Here is a 20,340-nt window from a genome sequence, read left to right on the forward strand (position 1 = left end):
GGCTTCCCCTTTAGGTCTCACCAAGTTTTCCAGTTCCCTTGTGGCTGCTTTCTTATTCTCTGACACCAACGGGATGTCCAAAATTCAATCTACTGCTGATACTATCTGGACTTAGCCCAAATTCCATGGGTTAGGGGCTCAGTCCCACAAGACTAGCCCCACTTCAAATGGGGGGGGGGGTTCCAAGTGACTCACATTTCTGCCCAGCTGACTACAGATTTGGGATTCCCACAAGCCCTCCTTAGGTTTGATAATTTTCTAGAACAACTCATGGAGCTCAAGAAAGGACTTTACTTGCCATTCAGTTTACTGTAAGAGCTAAAACTCAGGAATAGCCAAATGGAAGCAATGCTGCCATTTGGGGGTGGGGTGGGACTGCCATGCTCTCTGGAGTGTTATCCTCCCAGCACCCAGCTCACCAACCTGCAAGCTCCCTGAACCCCATCATTTAGGGATTCTTTGGAGGCTTCATTAAGTAGGCCTGATTGATTAAATCACTGGCTATTAAGTGACTGGACTTGATCTGTAGCTCTTTTCCCCAGAGGAAGTAGGGTACTGGCAAATACCTTCTCCTTTGACCAAAATTTCAGCAAGGCTCCTCTGAGTCCTTTCTGTGTAGGCCCCGACTGTGGACTTCCCTCTCTGCCCTTGTAGACTCTAGTTTGAGAAGAATCCTGCCCCATCAGGCAGTTTAGCAATAATCCCCATCCTTGGCCTCACCTGGCCTGCCTTCAGCTAGAATTCCTTCCCCCCTGACCTTTCCTCTTATAATTTTCCATCCACTGACCTCCACCCCGTTCCTTGGCTATAAATTCCTACCTGCTTCACTGTAGTTAGAGTCAAGTCCAATTCCTCTTACCTCTTGCAAGACCCCATTGCAGTGGGCAGGGCACCCTTTGGGTAGTCTTCCTACTGCCTTTAACAAGTGTCGTGAATAAATTTTTTTTTAACAGCACCCCGATCCAAAAAAAATGAAGAGGTGACTAGAGAAACAGCTCACATCTGCATACTTCCTTGTAGGATACTTGTGAGGATTCCAGGAGAGCAGGCACAAGAAAAGCCAAGCACAGTGTTCAGCTCCTAGCAAGCCCTCAATCAATGTCAGCTGCTTCCATGATGAGGCTAGTCTTGGTGGTGAGCAGGGAGGCAGTATGCCCTCTGCCTCACATGAGAGTGGCCTGCATGTGGCCAAGTGGGGCTACACGCCTGCCTGCACTATCCTGTGTGCCCAGTGTACATGAATTGTCTGCTTGTTCTACCTCAAGAAAAGGGGTCTAGCTCTTGCTCAGGCTGGTCTCAAACTCCTGAGCTTAAGGGATCCTCCTGCCTCAGCCTCCCAAAGTGCTAGGATTACAGGCATAAGCTACTACACTGGCCTTTGTAAATCATTTTGTAGAACTCAGAAGCTTGCTGAGCCTGGATTGTCTTCTCAGAGGGAATCGCCCCAAGGCATTAAGGAGGTGGGCACTTAACAATATTCTGTTGCTGTTAGCTTGGGAGTTCAGGCAGACCATCTGCCTTGGGCACTCAGTACAGGGGAACTTTGCTGGGGGTGGGGGGAGGACAACAAATGTGTCAGGGCAGAACTAAAATCTTCTGAGCACTCAGTGTGCTATGCATACTTATAATGCTCACAGACAAGGGCCTGGAAGCTCAAAAAAGGAAAGTTATTTGCCCGTGGTCACTGAGCTGATGGAAAGAAGGAAGACTGGCTTCCCAGTGGTCCTTATTCCTGGAAGTGGCTTGCACAAAGAGCACTGTCACAGTCTTTGTTGCTCTGGCACTGAAAATGAACTGTTCAAGCAGAGTAGGGGGAGATTCAGCGAGCTGAAAGGTCTTGCCCAAACTCACACAGCTGGTAAGGGTCAGAGATAGGTCTCCCATCCCCAAATTCATCACACCAGATAACTTGACAGCATTGTCTCAGCAACATCTCTGCAGGAATATTTTTTATTTATTTTTAAACTTTATTCAAATTAATACGAGGGTACAATTTTTAGGATACATTGTTCTCACTTCCAGGGTAAAGTTCCATTTGTAGAAGAGCCCCTCACAGTGTGTGCATTAGGTGAGATCCCGCCTCCTGCCTTATGTCTTGTAGTCAAATTTTTCCTACAGGGGTGAGTGGCAGCCTAAGGAGAGTCCTGAGAGTTGGGATCTTTCTTTCAGCATGTGAATGGGTCTTTTTTCCTCATGTGATAACAAAACAGAAGAGATTTTTCTTTAATTGCCAGCTATGGTGATTATCAAGCACTTGCATTGGGAGATATTACCCCCCCCTTCCAGATTCTTCTTGGGGTTGAACTGAAATATGGCAGGACTCAGGACATGGGGAGAAACCTTGGAGCAGCTATGTAGTGAATGTCTGGCCCAAGGAGGCTGTCCTTAATGTAGCCATCATTTCCTTATTTAGCTCATTCAAAAATCCCTCATGGAAAGCCCAATTAAAATCTGGGAAGAAACCTGGGCTCTGTAAATTGTCCTCACAGGAGCAACTTAGAGCTGAATACAGGAAAATGAAAGGCAAGACAAAACCATTGCCAGGGTTAGACTAATTAGAATTTGAGGCATCTTCCTTATGGAAAAGGAACAAAATGTCCTGGTGGTCTTCATTGGGGAAAGCGAAATGTTTTATCAAATAAAATGTAATTCTGGCAATTGCCTTCAATTGCAGCTTAAAGAGAGGCCCAGGAGTGTTTGATCTCTCAACACTTTCTCTGTACCTCCCTTATGACTCTTTTCACTTCATGTCAAGTTATTTATATCATGGTTTTGATGCATAATTTTTTGCTTATTGATTCCCATATCTACTACTTACTACTGTGTACAACTTGCAGCAGTTTGTGCATAGAAGGTAGTCAATAGATGATATAAATACATGGATGGATAAGTAGATGAATGGAAGGATAGAAGGACAAGTGAATGGATAAATGGATAGATGGGTGAGTGGATAGACAGAAGGATGAGTGAGCAGAGGGATGGATGAGTGGATGGATAAATGGATGGGTGGAGAAAAGGTAGATGGGTAGACAAGTGGATGGATAAATGGATGAGTGGGTAGATGAATGGATGGATGGATGGATGGATGGATAGATGTATGAGTGGAGGGATGGATAGATCAATGGATGACATCTGGCAGTCACATTTGCACAAAAGAAGTTGAACCTGTGGATTAATGTTTTCCCATTTTAAGATGTTGAAACTGATTCACAGAAAGGTTAAGAAATTTGCTTAGCATAACCTTCATCTAGGTCAGTGTGAATAGACAAACCTACCACACTCTGAAAGTCAACCCAGCACTTAGTAAACAACAAAACACTGATCTTTAGAATTTTCCCAGACACACTGACTCAGAGAGCATGTGGCTGTTGGATCAAAAGTGGAGCAGGCTGGCATGGCTGTGCGTCTGCAGTGGGCACTGAGGAAAGAGCTGGTCACCTCAAGGCCTGAGTGGTTCAAATGTCAGCCTCAGAAGCCCATTCGCCTCCTGATAGGAGAGGAGTTGGGGTCAAACCCTCAGTAGAGCTGTCCTAAAATGCTGTGTGCAGGAAAGGTGGGGCCCAGGCAAAAGCCAGCTGGCCCTGTCAACTATGACTTCTCCCACCATGTACCCGATCCTTGCATTCCCCATGGCTGTGGATGACACCAGAATCCCTGTCTAGGTGACTAGTGAGGCCAAGCGCCTGTTGGCAGGCCCTGCCATGATAGAACAAGCTGCCATAACTGCTCTGTCCTCTAGGAGTCCAGGCTTCTGACAAACCACAAAACTGCTTCTGTGTCCCGCCCACCACACCTCAGCGACAGCCCCCCTCTTTTCCCCCTCAAGGTGCCAGTGAGGCCTGCTAGTTCTGCTTTAGCCTGCTCATAAACAGCCCTCTGCAGGGGTCTGTTATCGGTCATTTGCATTGTAGTATAAGTGGAAACCACACTGTCTCCTCCCTCCCCAGTTATTTATACTTCCAATGATACCTTGGAGAAAAACTTCTGTCAGCGCAAAAGCCCAGTAATCCTCTTCTTTTCTGTTTGTACAGCTTTCAATAGTTGACATTACTTTTTCACATATGTTGTTTTGGGGAATGGACAAGTATAACCCTGTCTTACTTGCACCTGGGGGGAGGCACATTGGCTTACTGGCAGGTGCTGCCAGGCCCACACAGCTCCTTTGGGGATTCTTGTGGACTTTGAAGTGGGTGCTTGAGTCCTGGAATGCCTCCCTATGATGGGGGACAGAGGTTGCCCTTTCCCATCCACCAGGGTGTTGATAAGGTGGAGAAGAAACTTCTCCATGTGAGGTGGCATGATCTGAGGCATTTGCAGTGGACCTGGAGTTCTATGAGAGGAGACACTAGATAGAGCCAGAAGAGTACCCTTTGACCCAGTTCTTCATTGGCTCCTTGAAAGAGAGGGCTTCAGGTCAAAGAGACAGCCAGACTCCTTTCAGTGGGCTGCAAGGGGCAGTAGGGTTAGTGGAGAGAAAGCTGACAACTGGCCATGTGGTGGTGGCGAGAGGGGCACATAAGGGCCTCTCCTATGCACCACAGAGACTCAGGAAACAAGAGGGGTGGCCACAGTGAAGCTTTCAAGGGTACAGTGAAGCCACCGAGAAGAACACATTGGCTGCTTGGGCGCTTGTGAGAGGTAGGTGGTGGGTTGTCGGGTCTGGGATCTTTGGTGCTCAGTCTGCTGGGAGGGGCCGGAGCTCTGTGGCTGCCATTGCCCTTATTTGGTGCCTGGACTCTGTTGGCATGACTTGGGAGGCAGAGGCTGCCTGCAAATGAAGAACTGGACCCAGGTGCCAGTGTGTGCAATAAGGGCTAGCTTGGCACACCTGGAGTTGGGAAGAAGGGGGTGGCCCTGGCCTGCTCCTGGGAAATAACTGTGAGCTGTTAGAATACTCTGCCTGATAAGGGTCACCTTAGTGACCTAATACTCTGCCTGATAAGGGTCACCCTGATAAGGGTCTCACCTTTCTACCTGAGAAATTGATAGTTTGTACTAACAGTGTGATTTAAGGTAAAAACCTGCCTTCCTTCCCCACACTGCATTTGCTTTGACCCCTAGAAGGAGGGAAGAATGAGAAGCTGAGGTCAGTTACATAGCCACTCCAGGGAGCTGGCAGTGCCCATAACCTCGACTTAGCCTCGGTTCCACTTGTGATTTTCAACTTTATGATGAGTTTATCAGGATATGACCACACCATAAGTTGAGGAGAATGTGGATTCTGTGTGTGTTGTTTAAGTATTGCTGAGGAATGAAGCCCTAGGAGAGGATGACCAGAAACTTGCTCCTGTTTCTCCTGGATTCTCTCTCTACCTTTCCCCTTGCTGTCTTTAATCTGTACCTTTCACTTTAATAAGCCATCTCTGCATATACTATGGCTTTTTTGAGTTCTGTGAGTCCCTCTAGTGAGTCATTGAATCTCAAGGTCTTGGGGACTCCCAACAAAAGGTGTGTGCACCCAAACCCTGAGTGTTTCAAAGGTCCCACAGCAGGCTACCTCATCAATTTTCAGCATCATGAAGTTGGTGGGGGAGGGTAGGTTGTTCTTTTCCTTAAGTGAAATAGGGGAAGAGATGCCTGGAAATCTCACCTCACAGGCAGCCACCAATTTATCTGGGGTTTTTCCTTGAATGCTTCCCAGATATAAGTCTTTGGCCAGGGAACGTGCTGGTCATTTTGTCTTCAGCTGGCCATGAGTGAGCATTGGTTGTGGCCTCCCTGACATGGGCACTGGAAAAGATGAGATGGGAGTTAAAGATGGAGATATGGGAAGAAAAGAGATTGAATTCTTAAAAATCGTGTTGCTTCCATGATTTACCTCTTTTTATCCTCATAAACCCTGATGAACTATGTAATAACATTTAAAACTCCACTTTATAGGTGAGAAAAGCAATCCTCAACAAAGGCTGTGACTTGTTCAAGTAAATGCTAAAGGGATGACCTGGGCCTTGTTCCTGGGAGATTTCCCAGAGGATGGAACCATGATGAGAACAACTACAGGGCATCAAAGGAAAAAGTGTGTATCAGTCAGGATAGGCAAGGTTAAGCTGCAGTAACAAACAATCCAAAAATCTTAGTGGCTTAAAATGACAGAGGTTTATTTCTTCTTCATACAAATATACTATAGATCTAGATGACTCTCCAGGCAACTGTGGGACTCTCCAGCGGGGCTTGGATCATCTGGTGTTAGATCTTGAAATGACCAATGGAGAGGAAATGTTAGAAGAGAAGGTACCCACGAACAGTGGAGTGTAGCAATCTTCTGGGGCTTGGGGTCAACATAACATTTTCCATGGCTACAGCTTGGTATGGCAGAGAGAGCCAAGGTTCTCTGTCAGTGGTCTCAGCAGATCTAGTTCAGTTGTTTCCCACATAAAACATTTTCCTAGTGTGCAGAGGGTGAGCAAGAGGGAGGAATGAAATGTCAGTGGTGCTTGGCTCCCTCCTTCTATGGCCAGATGACTTAAGGGGACAATGGGAGCTGGTGAAGCTGGTGGCAAATTTCTCTAGAGTTTCTTTAGTAGGAAAAGCACCTACAGGGAGTAGCTGGTGTAGAGCAGAGAGGAACGGGGGGCTCACTGCCTGTGAGACTGCAAGAGGAGCCAGGCACAGTAGGGCTTAACTCCTTCAAGGAAAGGCATCTTGGCAGATCACAGCATCCAGGAGAAGCTTGGGCCCTGGACTTCTGGTTCCGAAAGCTTGCATCATTCCTGTTAACTTGTTCAGGACTAAAAAACAATTAACATAAGAACTTTCCCCCCTTTTTATTATTTTGATATTTAACCAATGAGAAGGAAAATCTTTTATTAGGGAAGGGAGGAGTGAGGAGAGTAGGCTGAGGAGAGGCAAACATTCCACTCTCTGGCTCTCTAGCCTGTAGAAATCTCCCTCCTACTCTCTCGTCCCAAGCTCTGGGTACTCAGAAGAGATTCAAGGAAGTTGAAATACAGAGAAGAGGGCCGACTGAGAGACTCCTGTGAATGTTGGAGTGCCTGGTTAATAGTCTTAGAAGTTGGATTGGGAGAGACTCTGTCACATAAACGTTAAATCAACACTGAAGACTGAGCATTTGTTAGAAACTTAATGGAGAGGTGTTGGTGGGTTTCCATCTCCATCTACTAGGAGCCAAGGCTTTTTTCCTCCCATCAGAACCTGGCCTTGGGAGAAGTTCTACTCTGAGTCATTTACACTTTAATGTGAATCTGTTATTAGACCCTCTCTCCTGCAGGTGTCTGGATTCCAAGAACAAACTTTTCAGTGAAAGCTACTGTCATTGTGAAAAGGCATTTCAGCCCTCAAGGATTGAGAAGGGAGATGATTTTGGATAAAGGAACAATGTTAGTTCAAATATCTGCAGTTGCAAGTAAACCTAACTCAACCAAACAGTGAAATTACCGGATTGCACTGCTGGGAAGAAACTGAGGAAGTTCTCAGACTTGGAGGAAGAGCTGCAGTATTCTGCCTGCCTCTGCCCACTTGGCACAGTGGGCTTCTCCTCTCATTTAGGCTGATGTTCTGGGAGCAGGAGTGGGGGGTTGGGAGTGGGGTAAGAGGACTGCAGTCCTGTCAGGGAGGACGTAGCAGGTGAGTATTTAGCGTCACTTCCACCCTACTTCTAGAAGGCCATCCTGTACTGCAGAGACTAGAAGATGGAAAACTACATTCACCAGATTCTCTTGTAGCTACTAGACTGGATAAGATTTGGATTCTGCACATTAGATGCACTTGAGCAAGATTTGAAAGGTGGATTAGAGGAGGAGCCCATGCTTCTGCTGTTTTTTACTTACTAGCAAGTGAGGGTATTTGGTTTTCCTAGAGGGGCATCTTTATCATAGTGGCACCTGAAAAGGGCTACTTCCTGATTGGAAAAAAATAGTAATCCCCCCAGTGACCTGGTTTTGTGGGTGTGTCTCTAGAGCTCAACCTGGAGTCTCTTCAGTCTTCCCAGGGATGGTGGGAGGGGCTTTTCATAGTCTAGGCTAGAGAGAAAAGAAAACCCATTGGAGAACATTGAGCACCGAGTGAAAAAGTTTATTGCCAAACAGGAAACTTGATTCAGGACAGGGCCTTGGAAGGCTACTGAGAATGAAGTCTGAGGAGGAGAAATGAGGTTGCTCTTTTAAAATCAGAAGACTGCAAATTGTCCGTCCCATAGCAAGAAAGCAGAATCTCTGAGTGATACTGACTGGCTCCCAACATTTCAGTTGTGCATTAGCTGTCTGGAGGCAGGCTGCCATGGGCACGTGGTACCTGGCTCAGGGCTGTGGTGTCCAGTGCTCTGTGACATGCCCAAGTTGGGATTATGTCCCCCAGTCAGGTCATCAATGTCAGCAAGCCAAGTAGCCAGGTCAGAGTTTATCACCGATGATAAATCTTTCTCTGCTTAAACAAGGTAGATTGGATTCTATTGCCTTAACTTGGCCCTGACTGATGCACCCTGGCCTAATTTATAAACCAAGACAAAAAAGAGCTACTCCCCCAGTTCCAGTCTAGGGAAAGGCAGGAAACTTCTCCCGTGGAGCATGTGCCCCATTAGGCCAATGGCTGTGTCTTTGCGGATGATTAATCCAGCCACAGTGGGGAGCGGCAGCAGGCGCTGTAGGCGGTCTCAGTCTCATTCCACACTCATCCCAATACCCCCTGCCCTGTTGTCCACTTGAATAGAAGATTGAAAGTAAAATGCTCCATCCCCAGCCTTCCTCATAAGTGGCAATGACCATGTGACACCCTTCTGGCCAAAGAGATGCCAACAGAATGTCCTAGGGGGGCTTAGGAAAAGGCTTTGTCAGGAGAGAACATTTTGGCCTTCTCCCTTCCTACTTCTTGCTGCTAGTAACATGGATGTGAGCCGTGGAGGTGTAGCTGCCATCTGGCACCCGAGGTGACAAGCCAACACGGAAAGGATGGCAGAGGGGGGAGGAGGAGCCAGCCTTACTGACAGCATCACTGTCACTGCAAGGGCCCCAGACCACCTGCTCTGGAGGGCTGGTTCTGGTAAATAATAAACCCTGACTTCTATTTCTCTAAGCTGCCCATTGCTGGGCTTTCCGTTACTCACAGTTGAAGGCTTTCCTAGCTGATACACAGGGACACTGGCACTAACAGGCCCACTAGACTGCAAGGAGATGCATGATGGGTGGAGTTTTCCAAAAGGACAGGGATAGTGTTCCCAGTAGAAGGTGATGAGAAAGCACCCTGGACTCACAAAAACCAGGGCTCCAGGATCTGCGTCAGGGCATCTCAGCAAGCCTGTGCTCTGGCTGCAGGTGGCTACTACTCAGAGCTGTGAATACGACCAGCTCTGGCTTGTCCTGCCCCATGGAACCTGTGCCCTGCCTGTGAGAAGGACTCTAAGAACCTGCCTAAGGTAATTTTAAGTGGAGAAGCAGAGAGGATGGGATATGGAAGGAAGAGGTCTTTCACCACTGGTATCAACTGCCTGCTGAGGTTGATAAACAGAGGAGGTGGCTTATTCTTTGCCACATGGAAGACAGAAAAGGAATGAAGGGCCAGAGAAATAGAACTGGGTAAAGCACTAAGTGGCCCAGTGCTCGGTGTGGGGCCTCCCCAGAACCTCTCAGAGCCCAGGGGCTACCCAGCTGGGTTCTCCCTGCTTCTGTGGTGACCTACTGACATATCCTAGCTCCTGAATAGCAGAGGACTAGATTCCTCTCCCCTCAACTCTGTAACCTCCGTGGGGCCTAACCCAGAGTGTACACACAGTAGGTGCTCATATATGTTTGTTGAACCAATGAACACAAAACTAAACAAGTGGACTGGACAGAGTTGGGGGCAGGGAGATGTCATTTCTGCTTGGATTGGCTAGCGAACTGCTGTGTGACCTCCGTGCCGGGGCCCGTTCACCTGCATCTGCAGAGTCAAGCAAGTGCTCCTCCATTCTTTGTTCCCTGTGGGCCAGAGCATCGCACTATAAGCGTCCAAGAGGGAGCAGCCTCATCAAGTTTTGCTTTGTGTCTTAATTACAGCAATTGTGGCACTAGGCTTTTATTATAGATATTTGTGTGCCTAATGCATACGTACATGCATTTGGACCAATGCTATGGTATGTGCAAATACATGTGTCCCAAAGAAGGCTGTCTGTAACCCTAACCTAGGTGGTGTCTGTGGTGAGAAGGACTCCCATTTTACAGAGGGCCGCCCACAGAACATAAATGTTACCCATAGTGGTGTAAAGACATGAAACCAAATGCTTTTATACCCTGGGGGTGGGAGAGGGATGGATGGCCCATGGTGAATGGTGAGTGAGTGGCTTCCATAGGGAATGAGGGAGAAGAGAAATGTTCTCTATCTGCACTGCCCACTATAGTAGCCATTTTAAGCCACATGTGGCTTAGTGAGCACTTAAAATGTGCTCAGTGCAACCAAAGAGCTGAAAATTTAATTTAAATTCACTTACATTTATATAGCTGTGTGTGGCTAGTGGCTACCTACTGGACTGTACAACTCTAGAGAACAGTACTTCACTGGTTCTTGGGGGAGCAGAAACAGGTGAAAACCAGGATCTGGTGCTCATGGAGGCTCTCACAGCATAGGGTGGGGATGTGTGTTGCAGCTGCAACTTCAGCAGGAAGCTTGGCAGTCCTCAGCAGAGGATATTTCCTCCCATCCTATACCCAGGATGATCCATCCTGCTGGTCCTGCCCCTCCATGTCCTTGGAAGAGGAAGAAGTGAAACAAATTATCCAAGCTAGATCAGGCACTTTGCATATGTTTGCTGAGTGTGGCTCTTGATGGAAATCCCCATGGATTACATTTCTCCTCTCCTTCCTTTGTAGTTACCCAAACGAGCTCCCTCTCCGGGCTTCTTATAGCTGCTCCCTTGCCTGGGACGCTCTTCCCACTCCTGCTCAGATGCTCCCCCACAGCTCCCTCTTGAGTTCAGCTTGCACTGCACCTTCTGAGAGGCTTTCCTACATGCCCAGGCTGCCCGGTGGATGCAGAGCCCTTAGCATGCCATATAGCAGTGCACGTCTCTTGTCAGCCTCCAAGAGCCTGGAGCCCAGGGCCAGCAAGATCTTGCTCCTCTATCTTTCTTACCTGTCTCTCTAGCCCCTAATATGGGCAGGGTGGCTGACCCCAAAGTAGATGAGTTACTTGACTTCTCTGACAAAATAGGGGAAAGCCCCAAATTCCCAGGGCTAGTGAGATGATTAAGTGAGATAAATATGCAAGTCTCTTGTGCAGAGGCCTGGTTTGGTATATAAAAGTCCTCTTTACTTATCTACTTCTGTTGTTGTTTTGTTTATCAGGCCCAGGTGAGGCTGGAACCGGTGATTGCTGGTGTGCAGGGCCAGCGCGCTAACCACTGACCTATGGCGGCCAGCTCCTATAGCTATCTTTTTGATATATTCATAGAAAGGGAACTAACTGACCATAGAAGAGAGAGGGTTGAAAGTCTATCCATAGATTGCTGGCTGTGAGTCTAAAATGTCATAGAGATCATAGTCCTTTGGATTCAAAAGGAAACTAAGATTATCTGGACAACTTAACGCAGATAAAACACCCACCTGTGTTTGTCACACAGAAGGGGTAGGGGAGGAGGCTGAAATGAATGGCAATAGAGAGGGGAGTTGGTAGGTGCCAAGAATGCAGTCCCCTCCACTACTGTAGCCTAGCTATGGGGCTTAGCTGGAAGCAGGGTAATAGGAAGCCCTTTTTCCAGAAATACCACAGGCCAGTGTTTTGCAGACTGCTGGGTATGATTCATAGGCAGATCAAGAAATCAACTGAATAGCTTTGACCAGCATTAAAACAAAATGAAACCAGAATGAAAAACAGTACACAGCACAGTCCTATAAGACTTCTTACTCCATTTTATCATGTGATGTCATGACAGCCCCTGTTGTAGCCCCTGTTGTAGAGAGGAGGGGGTGGCTCGTGCTTTTGGGTGGCTGTGGTTGGCAGGGTGGGAGCACCCTCATTTCCCTTTTTTAATTTTTTTTTGTAGTGTTTGGCTGGGGCCAGGTTTGAACCTGCTACCTTTGGTATATGGGGCTGGTGCCCTACTCCTTGAGCCACAGGCACGACCTAGCACCTCTCATTTGCTTCTCATAAGGCTTCTGGGAGGAGAGAGATGGCATCCTTATCCCATTTTAGAGATGAGGAAACTGAAGATCAAGGTGAGCTAACTATCAGATCCAGAAGTAGCTGGGCACAGAGGTACACACTGGTAATCCCAGATACTCAAGAGGCCACAGCAGGAGGACCACTTGAGCCCAGGGGTTCAAGAGCAGCCTGGGCAACATAGTGAGACCCCATCTCAAGAAAATAAAAAAGATGATAGATCCAGAAGTAGAATTCAGATGTCTTGGTTTCTAAATGCTCTTCCTATACCACCATAATCCGAATGTTTTGTGTCTATAATGGGGTTTGAGACCATTGCTACCCATCAGAGTCTGTCTGAGCTCCTTCTCAGACCAATGAAATCAGAATCTTGGGTGGGGCTTGGGCCTCAGGATCCTTTCTAGCTCCATTTGGAGTGTCTAGTGTACAGCTGAGTGGGTCCATCTCCCAGCTCCCCCAGCTTTGGCTTAGTCCGGCCAAGCTGCCCATAGGATCTCTTGGTGCCCTGGGTTCAGAGGGGTATTACTGTTGTTTTGTGGAGTAACTTCCCAGGGGAGCTGCCACCCAGACCCAATCCTGGAAGCTGAAGGCTCCAGGGCTCTCTCAAGAGGAGGTGTGAACAGGAAGAAGGGGAGGCGGGCGGCTCTGACAGACAGAAAGCAAACAGCTCAAAGGGGTGGCAGGCTGCATTTTATTCATCGTTAATTTAAACACCCGTCAAGTCCTCTCTTGGAGTGCTGCTCAGAAAAATAGATGTATTGTTTAAGAAACCCTGCAGGCTTGCCTCACATGCTCTAACCCCCCTCCTGAGAGAATGCATAGCATAAAAATGATTCCTAAAGCATGGGGAGCCTCCGTAGGGAAGAAGGGGAAGGGGAGGAGGCCGAAAGAAAAGGGCAGAGTCTTAGGCCAGGTTAGTGCAGAAATATCGCTTCTCCTCAATGCACGATGAGACTAGTGTGCGGGTGCAGCCAGTTGTGCTCTGGGGTACCTAAAGGTGCCAGAGCTGCTCTGGGGGCAAGAGTCCAGGCCCCAAGTCCATGCTGATGAGCCTGCCTGGGGGTCATGAATGGCTTTAGCGGGCCCTTCGTCCTCCCTCCCCACCCCTGCAACAAATAAACAAAGCTCCAGCGCCTCTTCTGGACTCAGAAGTGCCCTAAGATATCTATCTGGATGTGCCTTCCAGACAGTGTGCAAGTGGAATTGTGCTTTTTGGTTTTTAAGAATGTAAAAAGTTACAGTAAGACCCGACTGCGTGGCCCATAGCTCCTATGGTATCTGCCTAGCTGAGCTGCTGTCTGCCTCAGTTCCCCAGAAGCTTCTCCTTTGGCTGTAAGGGCTCAGTCACCCAGAGGGGCTCTTCTGGAACGTCTGAGGGATGGATGATCCTGGGTCAGTTAAGCAGCTATTTTCCAGATTTTGGCTTGAGTTTGGATGCTGGCTTCTGTGTAAAACACAAATACATGCAAATTATACATAAAACTCCCCCATGGAATTTTCCAGGCCCTAGTAGATCTCTAGGGAGTTAAAAATGGAACATCTTTCTTCTTAAAGTGGTCCAGACTTGGATTTTTCCTTGGGCAAAAGAATAGTAGCTCTTTGTAAGGCTGGTGTGTGTGTGCACGCACACACATATGTGCACAAGGATGCTGTACAAATGCCCAGGGCTGTCTGGCATTTTCCACAAACCAAGAGCCTGGGATGGCCTAATTCTTTGATGCCTTCATGAGGCCTGGAATCTCTGGCTTTAGTAAGCTAGGACACCAAAGGTGGCTTTTTTTTCCCCCCAGAGGCAGGGTCTTGTTCTTTTAACCAGGCTGGAGTGCAATGGTATAATCATAGCTCACTGTAGCTTCAAACTCTTAGGCTCAAGTGACCTCCTGCCTTAGCCTTCTGATTAGCTAGGACTACAGGTGTGCGCCACGATGCCTGGCTAATTTTTCTTTCTTCTTCTTCTTCTTCTTTTTCTTTTTAAATAGAAATAGGGGTCTCACTGTATTGCCCAGGGTGATCTTCAACTCCTAGTCTAAAATGATCATCCTGCCTTGGCCTCCCAAAGTGCTAGAATTACAGGTCTGAGCCTGACCAAGGGTGGCTTCTTTAGCTCAGCTCTGAGAAAGAGCTCTCTGACCTCTTCTTTAGCTCAGCTGTTCCCCAAAACACTGGCCTCTGTGTGGCCACAGCCCAATGGCAAGGGCTTCTTTGAGTCCATTCCACCTTTAAGGGAGCCCAGAACCCCAGCATGAGGTGAGTGAGTGTGGAACTAAGGAAGCAACTCCTAGAGCCTGAGGGAGCTGTAGATTGCAATGAGCTATCAGCTGTGGAGCAAACCGAAGACCCCCACAACTGTGGGAGAGGCCTCGGAGACTGGGGGAATGGTGCTCCTTCTTAGTCCGAGGTTCAGAAGAACCTATACCAAATAAAGGGGTTCCCATCAATGCATTGCTCCCGAAATGATAGGATGACCCAAGCAGGATGTCAAGCCACATGTCCTTTAAGCATGGGTCTAATGTTCCATCAAGTCCCCCGACTTTGGTAGCTCCAACTTTTTGGGGATGCAGTCGCTGGCAGCTGGGGCACTGAGCCCTTTGGCCTGAGGGGAGAGAAGGATGAAGATGTGTTATATCACAACAATATGACTGAGATTGTGTTGGAGGATGGGGACCAGGGGGACACTGGCAAAAATACATGTGTGCCACTGGATCCTGAGCTACCATTGTACCCTGGAGTATTGGTGTTTCTCTGGGAAGTCCTCCCTTCCCTGTTCCCCCAAACCATGCGTATGGTTCCTTTAGAAGATTGCTGAAGCTGCCTCCAGTTGCCTCCTTCCAGAGCCACAGCATAGAAAAAGTGAAAACAGCTAAGGCTGCAACATGAGTAACTTAGTATAGACTCTAGGAAGCACTGCTCACAGAAGACTGCCAAGGAATGTTTTGAGTTTTTCTTCTCTGGAGGCAGGTCCTGGTTCCTCCCATGGAGACAGGATTCTGTGCAGTCCTATGTGCTGGTTAGGGGCCTGGATGCCTTTTTAGGCCTGCTCAGCTCACAGAGTCTTGATAGCTGGGTCTCAGGTCTCCTGTTCCATGGGTAAGCTATTTCGCCTGCAGATTAAGTCCTCACTGTCTAGATGCCTCTATCTTGGGTATTTCTGCTTCCCCCTCTAGATGGCTCAGATCCCTAAGTTATTTCCTGTTGCCTAGGTGATATCTTTAATTGGATGCCTTTTAATTGTTCCTCCTTTGAAAGGGATAAATGTGGCACTTTATTTACAGGTCCTGTCAGAGGCCCCTGCCCTAGAGAACATGTGTCCCTCTGAGTGTGCAGTCCCTTCAGTGTGACCGCAGCCACTGTCTCATAGGTCTGGCCTGAAGGGCAGTCACAGTGAATCTTGGAGGTGTGGCTCTCAGAGGGGATATAGCAAGTCTGCCCTCTTTCCTGGCCAGCCCTGCCTCAGGGGCTTCACCTAGATTAAGGCCTGCATTTAAAAACCGAATCAGAAATTACCCAAAGTAGCCAAATTATCTGAGATGCCAGATAATTTTTCCTTTCTGCCTTGAGTTGGGGGGCAGGGAGAGGAGTTTGACATTCAAGCATGACTCTTGCTGCTATGTGTGTGTGCGTGTGTACACGTGCATATATGCGTGCATGTGCGTGAGCATGTGTGTGTGTGCACATGTGTGTGTGTTTGTGTGCATATGTGTGTTCCAGGCACACTTGCCAAGGAGAGAGATTTCACAGCACAGCTCGGGCTGGCAGTGGTGAAGTGGTATTTGCTAAGACTTCCTGTCAGAAGCTGTGTATATTGTTGGGTCACATTGGGCCTGAATAAACTCTGGCGTTTTATCTCTTTGGATGACAAAAGTGGGCAGAGTGTTCCTTTACAGCCGCAGACCAGCATATTTTCAAGGAAGCCTGGGTGTCTAGACTTCAGGTCAGGGACCCCTAGGTGCCACTGGGCAAGTGTGGACAAACCTGTCCCTCAGCCTGAGGGTCACTCAGGGCAAAGCTTTGATCCTAAAATTTCTGCCAGCTTTGTCCCTCTTGCCTTCCTCCACTTCAGTAGACTGCATGGAGAGAGCAAATTCACTTGATAAACAACGGTTAGAATGGGATTCTGCCATTCTTGCCCCCAAAACGTTAAAGGGCTCTGGAACCAAATGCCCTGACATTGCAAGATGGCTGCTCTGAGGTTCCTAGTACTGCGGGTCCTGGTTTCCCCAAGCTGGGAGCTGGCAGAGCCCTGACTCAGAGGAGGAGGAGGAAGGGAGGCAGGGGCCTGTGCTCTGCACCCCCAGGCTCTCTAAAAGGGGGGAAAAGTCAAACTCATCATTGGTAGTTAGGGAAAAAAAATCCACACCAACAAAGAAAAATCTTATCTGAGAAGACTCCCATATTCCTGGTTAATAATGAAAAGTATTGCTGTGGATGACGCTAGTGAAAGAAGAGGGTTGGGGACATTCAAGATGTGCCAGACCCCAGAGATCTGCAGCTGAAACAGAATAGAGTTTCTACTACCTGGACTCCCCTCCCTGCAGGCGCCTTGGGCTTTCTGCCTTATAAGTAGCTGCCCTGCGCGCTGTGCTAAACGGACCAACTCCAGGCTGAGAAAGGCCAGCTAAGACCCTCACCACTGCAATTTCCAAATCTGGGGGAAATGCCACAGTTCGCGAGTTGGTGCTGTTTCATCTCATTGCATAATACTACACCATTCTCTGTGTGTAGTGGCTGTTCTATATATATACATCGAGAGGCAACATATGGCTCTCCCCACCCCCACCTGTCAAAACTGTGACTATATCACTTCTGACGACCAGAAGGAAGCTGCTAGGCTGGGCCAGGATTCTAAATGCTGAGGAGGTAATTCAGAGCCACGAAAAGTTGCACCATATGCTTTGGGGTTGCCGGCTGCTTGTGTGCATGGGGACCGGGTTTACTGCCAGTCTGCAAAACTCAGGGACCGCACTCTTTCCTCTGCGGAGTGCATGGAATAGAGGTCTGGGGTGTCACTTTTTCTCTCCCTGAGGGAGAATCAGCTGGGGACCACGGTTCTCCAAGAAGGGGCTCACAAGGGAAAACAAGTTCCCCCAAAACTTGCCTTTGATAACATCAGCCTGGCCAAATAGCATTTCTTTAAAAAAACTTTTTTTTTTTTTTTTTTTGGTTTCATTTTATTGGATAAAGATTAAGAAAGCTCCAGCGTCTGAGAGAAGTGAAGCAAACCACGCCCAGCGGCCTGGCGGCCCGGCGAGGGTCCCGGCGCGCGGGCGGGCGGTCTACCTGGAGGCGCTGGTCTCCGCCAGCCGGTTGTTCATGATGCCCAGGGCGCCCACGCCGCCTGAGAAGCCGTTCTGGCGCGTGTTGACGCACACGCTGCGCGGGTAGCCGTTGGCCGTCTCGGACAGCTGCTTCTGCAGCAGCGCCAGCGACACCTTGTTGGAGGCGGTGAGGTCGCGCATGGAGATGAGCTCGCCAGACAGGCGGCGACCCTCGGCGTCGCTGTCGCGGGCCGCTGGATCGGCTCCCAGTGCGGCCAGGCGGCGGCGCAGCCGGGAGCCGGGGGTGATGGCGTTGCGCCGGGCCAGGGGCGCGCCCGGTGCGGGGCAGCAGCGCGCGCAGCAGCGGCAGCTCAGCTTGCGCAGCATCCAGTTGAGCACCTGCTTGATGAGGATGGAGATGACGTTGAAGAGCGAGTAGATGCAGCACACGCCGAGCAGGATGAAGAGGAAGTTGCCCAGGCGGTAGAGCCCCTGGTTCCGGTAGGCGGCGTGCTGGCTGCTCACCAGGTCCCCGAAGCCGATGGTGCTGAAGGTGACAAAGCAGAAGTAGAGCGAGTCCATGTAGTCCCAGCCCTCCACGCTGGTGTACATGGCTGAGGCGCAGCACGACAGCAGCACGGCGAACAGGCCCAGGATCAGCAACACGTGGTACACAGAGGGCTTCCAGCCCGCCAGGCTGTCGGCGTCCGACAGCGCCGAGCCGCGGCGGAAGGTGGCGGGCAGCAGGCCGCTGCGGCGCAGCTGGCGCTCCCGGCAGGCGCGCATGATGAAGGCCAGCAGCGAGATGATGCGCTCCAGGAAGAGGTTGAAGAACAATATGGTCCCGGCGCAGCCGAACAGCCCGTAGGCAATGAGGAAGGCCTTCCCGCCCACCGTCGCGGGGGTGGTCATGCCAAAACCTGCGGAGACAGAGCAGGGTCAGCGGTGCTGGCCAGGCATGGAGTCCCTACCAGCCAGGGGCATTGAGGAAGCGGTTAGCAGGCTTATGTAGACTCTGGCTGGCATGGCGGTGGCACTCCAGTGGAGGAGAAACAGTACTTAGACATTTCTCTCCCTTAGTGGTACCAGAAAAGGTTCCTGATCTAAGCCTCAGGAGACGTGGCCCTTCCAGATAGAGATTTATACATCAAAGTGGGTCAGGACAGTCGCCAGCAAGGACCCTCAGGACATGCAAGATAGAAACCTCACAAAACAGATGCCCACAAAGCCATCAACTCACACCTTTATTCCTAAGTTGCTTTTTGAATGTAACCGGTGGCACACCTGGCAGATAGCCTTGTTAGGATAGAATTCCATAAGGGCTTGGAGGTGCTCAGTCTGGGACCAGGTAGAATGCGATCAGGTAGCTATAATTAATGGTCTTTGAAAAGAGCTTTACGAAGCTGACAAAAGGATTGTTCCAGAGTAAGCGTGGCTCTGCCATTGGGTGTCAGCTCCTTCTTCCCTAAGCAAGGGGAAAGTGTTGGCCCAGCTGGGTCCTGTGCTACTGATGTGTGTGGGGTTGCTTTTGTTCCTGCACCACTGCTTATTGCTATGGACCCTTATCCTTCACTTACCCGCCTCACAGGCTTTAAGGGAGTCGTTATCAATTGATTTCCATAGACTTGGCTGCCCACCATGTGTTCCCCTGTACAATCCAGGGCAGTGCAGAGTGGCAGCTCTGCCCCTCCATCCTGAGCTGTCTCCTTGCTGCTGGCTGTGGTCTTTCAGTGGGACCCATAGTTGCCTGACTCTGGTTATGGAAGGACATTTAATCTCTTGATAGGAAGATTCACTTGCTGCTTGAAGTCTGAGCTGAAAAGGCACCACTTATCTGAGCAGTACAATGCATCTCTCAGCCCCCGTGCCAAGCAAGGGCATCTGGGTTTAATTCATGCCCAGGGTCAGGAGGGCTACCTGTCTGATGCCATCTCACAGGGTGGAGTCAGCTCTGGGAAAGGGGTGGAGAAGCATTTGTTGTATTTGGCTTACTATTTCCCTAAACAGACTGTAGGAAATATTTCTTGAAACACTTTCAGTGTAAATTCTTAAAGCTATGTGCTAATTTTCTACTTTCCCTGGAGGAAATGCCTAACTGCCTGAGCATAATGTTCATTTTGTGCTTAATGACAGGTTAGGGGGAAATCTTATGACATTACCTTCTTTGAGGATGATGGATTATAACTCTAGATTCAGAATTTGGACACAGAGAGTGAAAAAAACCAAAGTAGCAGTGTAACCAGGAATTTGATAGAGGGATTTTGCTTCATGCTTTAAATCCAAATTCAAGTTCTTGAGTTCATAAAGAAATTATCTCTGAATTTACATGGCCAAACATGGATGTGGAATGGTAGTGTGTGTGTGTATTTATAAAATATCCTAGATCAATAACCCAAATTTCCAGTAACACAAACAACTGTCTATTCATACAAGGAAATAGTATATAGCAATGAAAAACATGAACTATAACTATTTGCAACAACATGGATGGATTTCACAAAAAGAATGATGAACAGAAGAATGCATTCTGCATTATATTATTCTATTAATATAAAATTCAAAACCAGGCAAAAGCAAACCACAATATTTTTTAGAGATGCATACTTGGCTGGCAAAATCATAATGGAAAGTGAGGAAGTGATTTGGATAAATGTCTAAATTGGGATTTCCTCTGGGTAGATGGTGGCAGGGTGGTAGTGACTGGGAGGACACACAGGAGACGTCCTGGGTGCCAGAAATGTTCTTTTGACTTGGCAGTAGTGACATTGTGTTAGCTGTATAATTTATTAAATTATCTTTTTTTGGTTTTTTTTTTTGCACTCATAAAAACTTAAAAATTCTTAAATTGGCTTGGCACCTGTAGCTCAGTGGTTAGGGCACTGGCGACATAAACTGAGGCTGGTGAGTTCTAACCCGGCCAGCCTGCTAAACAACAATGACAACTGCAACCAAAAAGTAGCCAGGTGTTGTGGCAGGTGCCTGTAGTCCCAGCCACTCGGGA

General features: G+C 48.6%; 1 protein-coding gene across 1 annotated transcript in view; it reads right to left on the reverse strand.

Moving 5' to 3' along the window:
* Positions 1 to 17,209: 17,209 nt before the first annotated feature.
* Positions 17,210 to 20,340, reverse strand: part of KCNK12 (potassium two pore domain channel subfamily K member 12) — a 50,968-nt gene continuing 47,837 nt past the window's right edge. Inside the window, exon 2 of the mRNA XM_003787898.3 lies at positions 17,210 to 18,259. Within this exon, the coding sequence (XP_003787946.1) occupies positions 17,358 to 18,259 (902 nt within the window). The 3' untranslated portion in view covers positions 17,210 to 17,357. The remainder of the gene's footprint in view (positions 18,260 to 20,340) is intronic.

Source organism: Otolemur garnettii, unplaced genomic scaffold, assembly GCF_000181295.1.
Source record: "Otolemur garnettii isolate 467f Iridium unplaced genomic scaffold, OtoGar3 scaffold00024, whole genome shotgun sequence".
Classification (NCBI taxonomy): domain Eukaryota; kingdom Metazoa; phylum Chordata; class Mammalia; order Primates; family Galagidae; genus Otolemur; species Otolemur garnettii.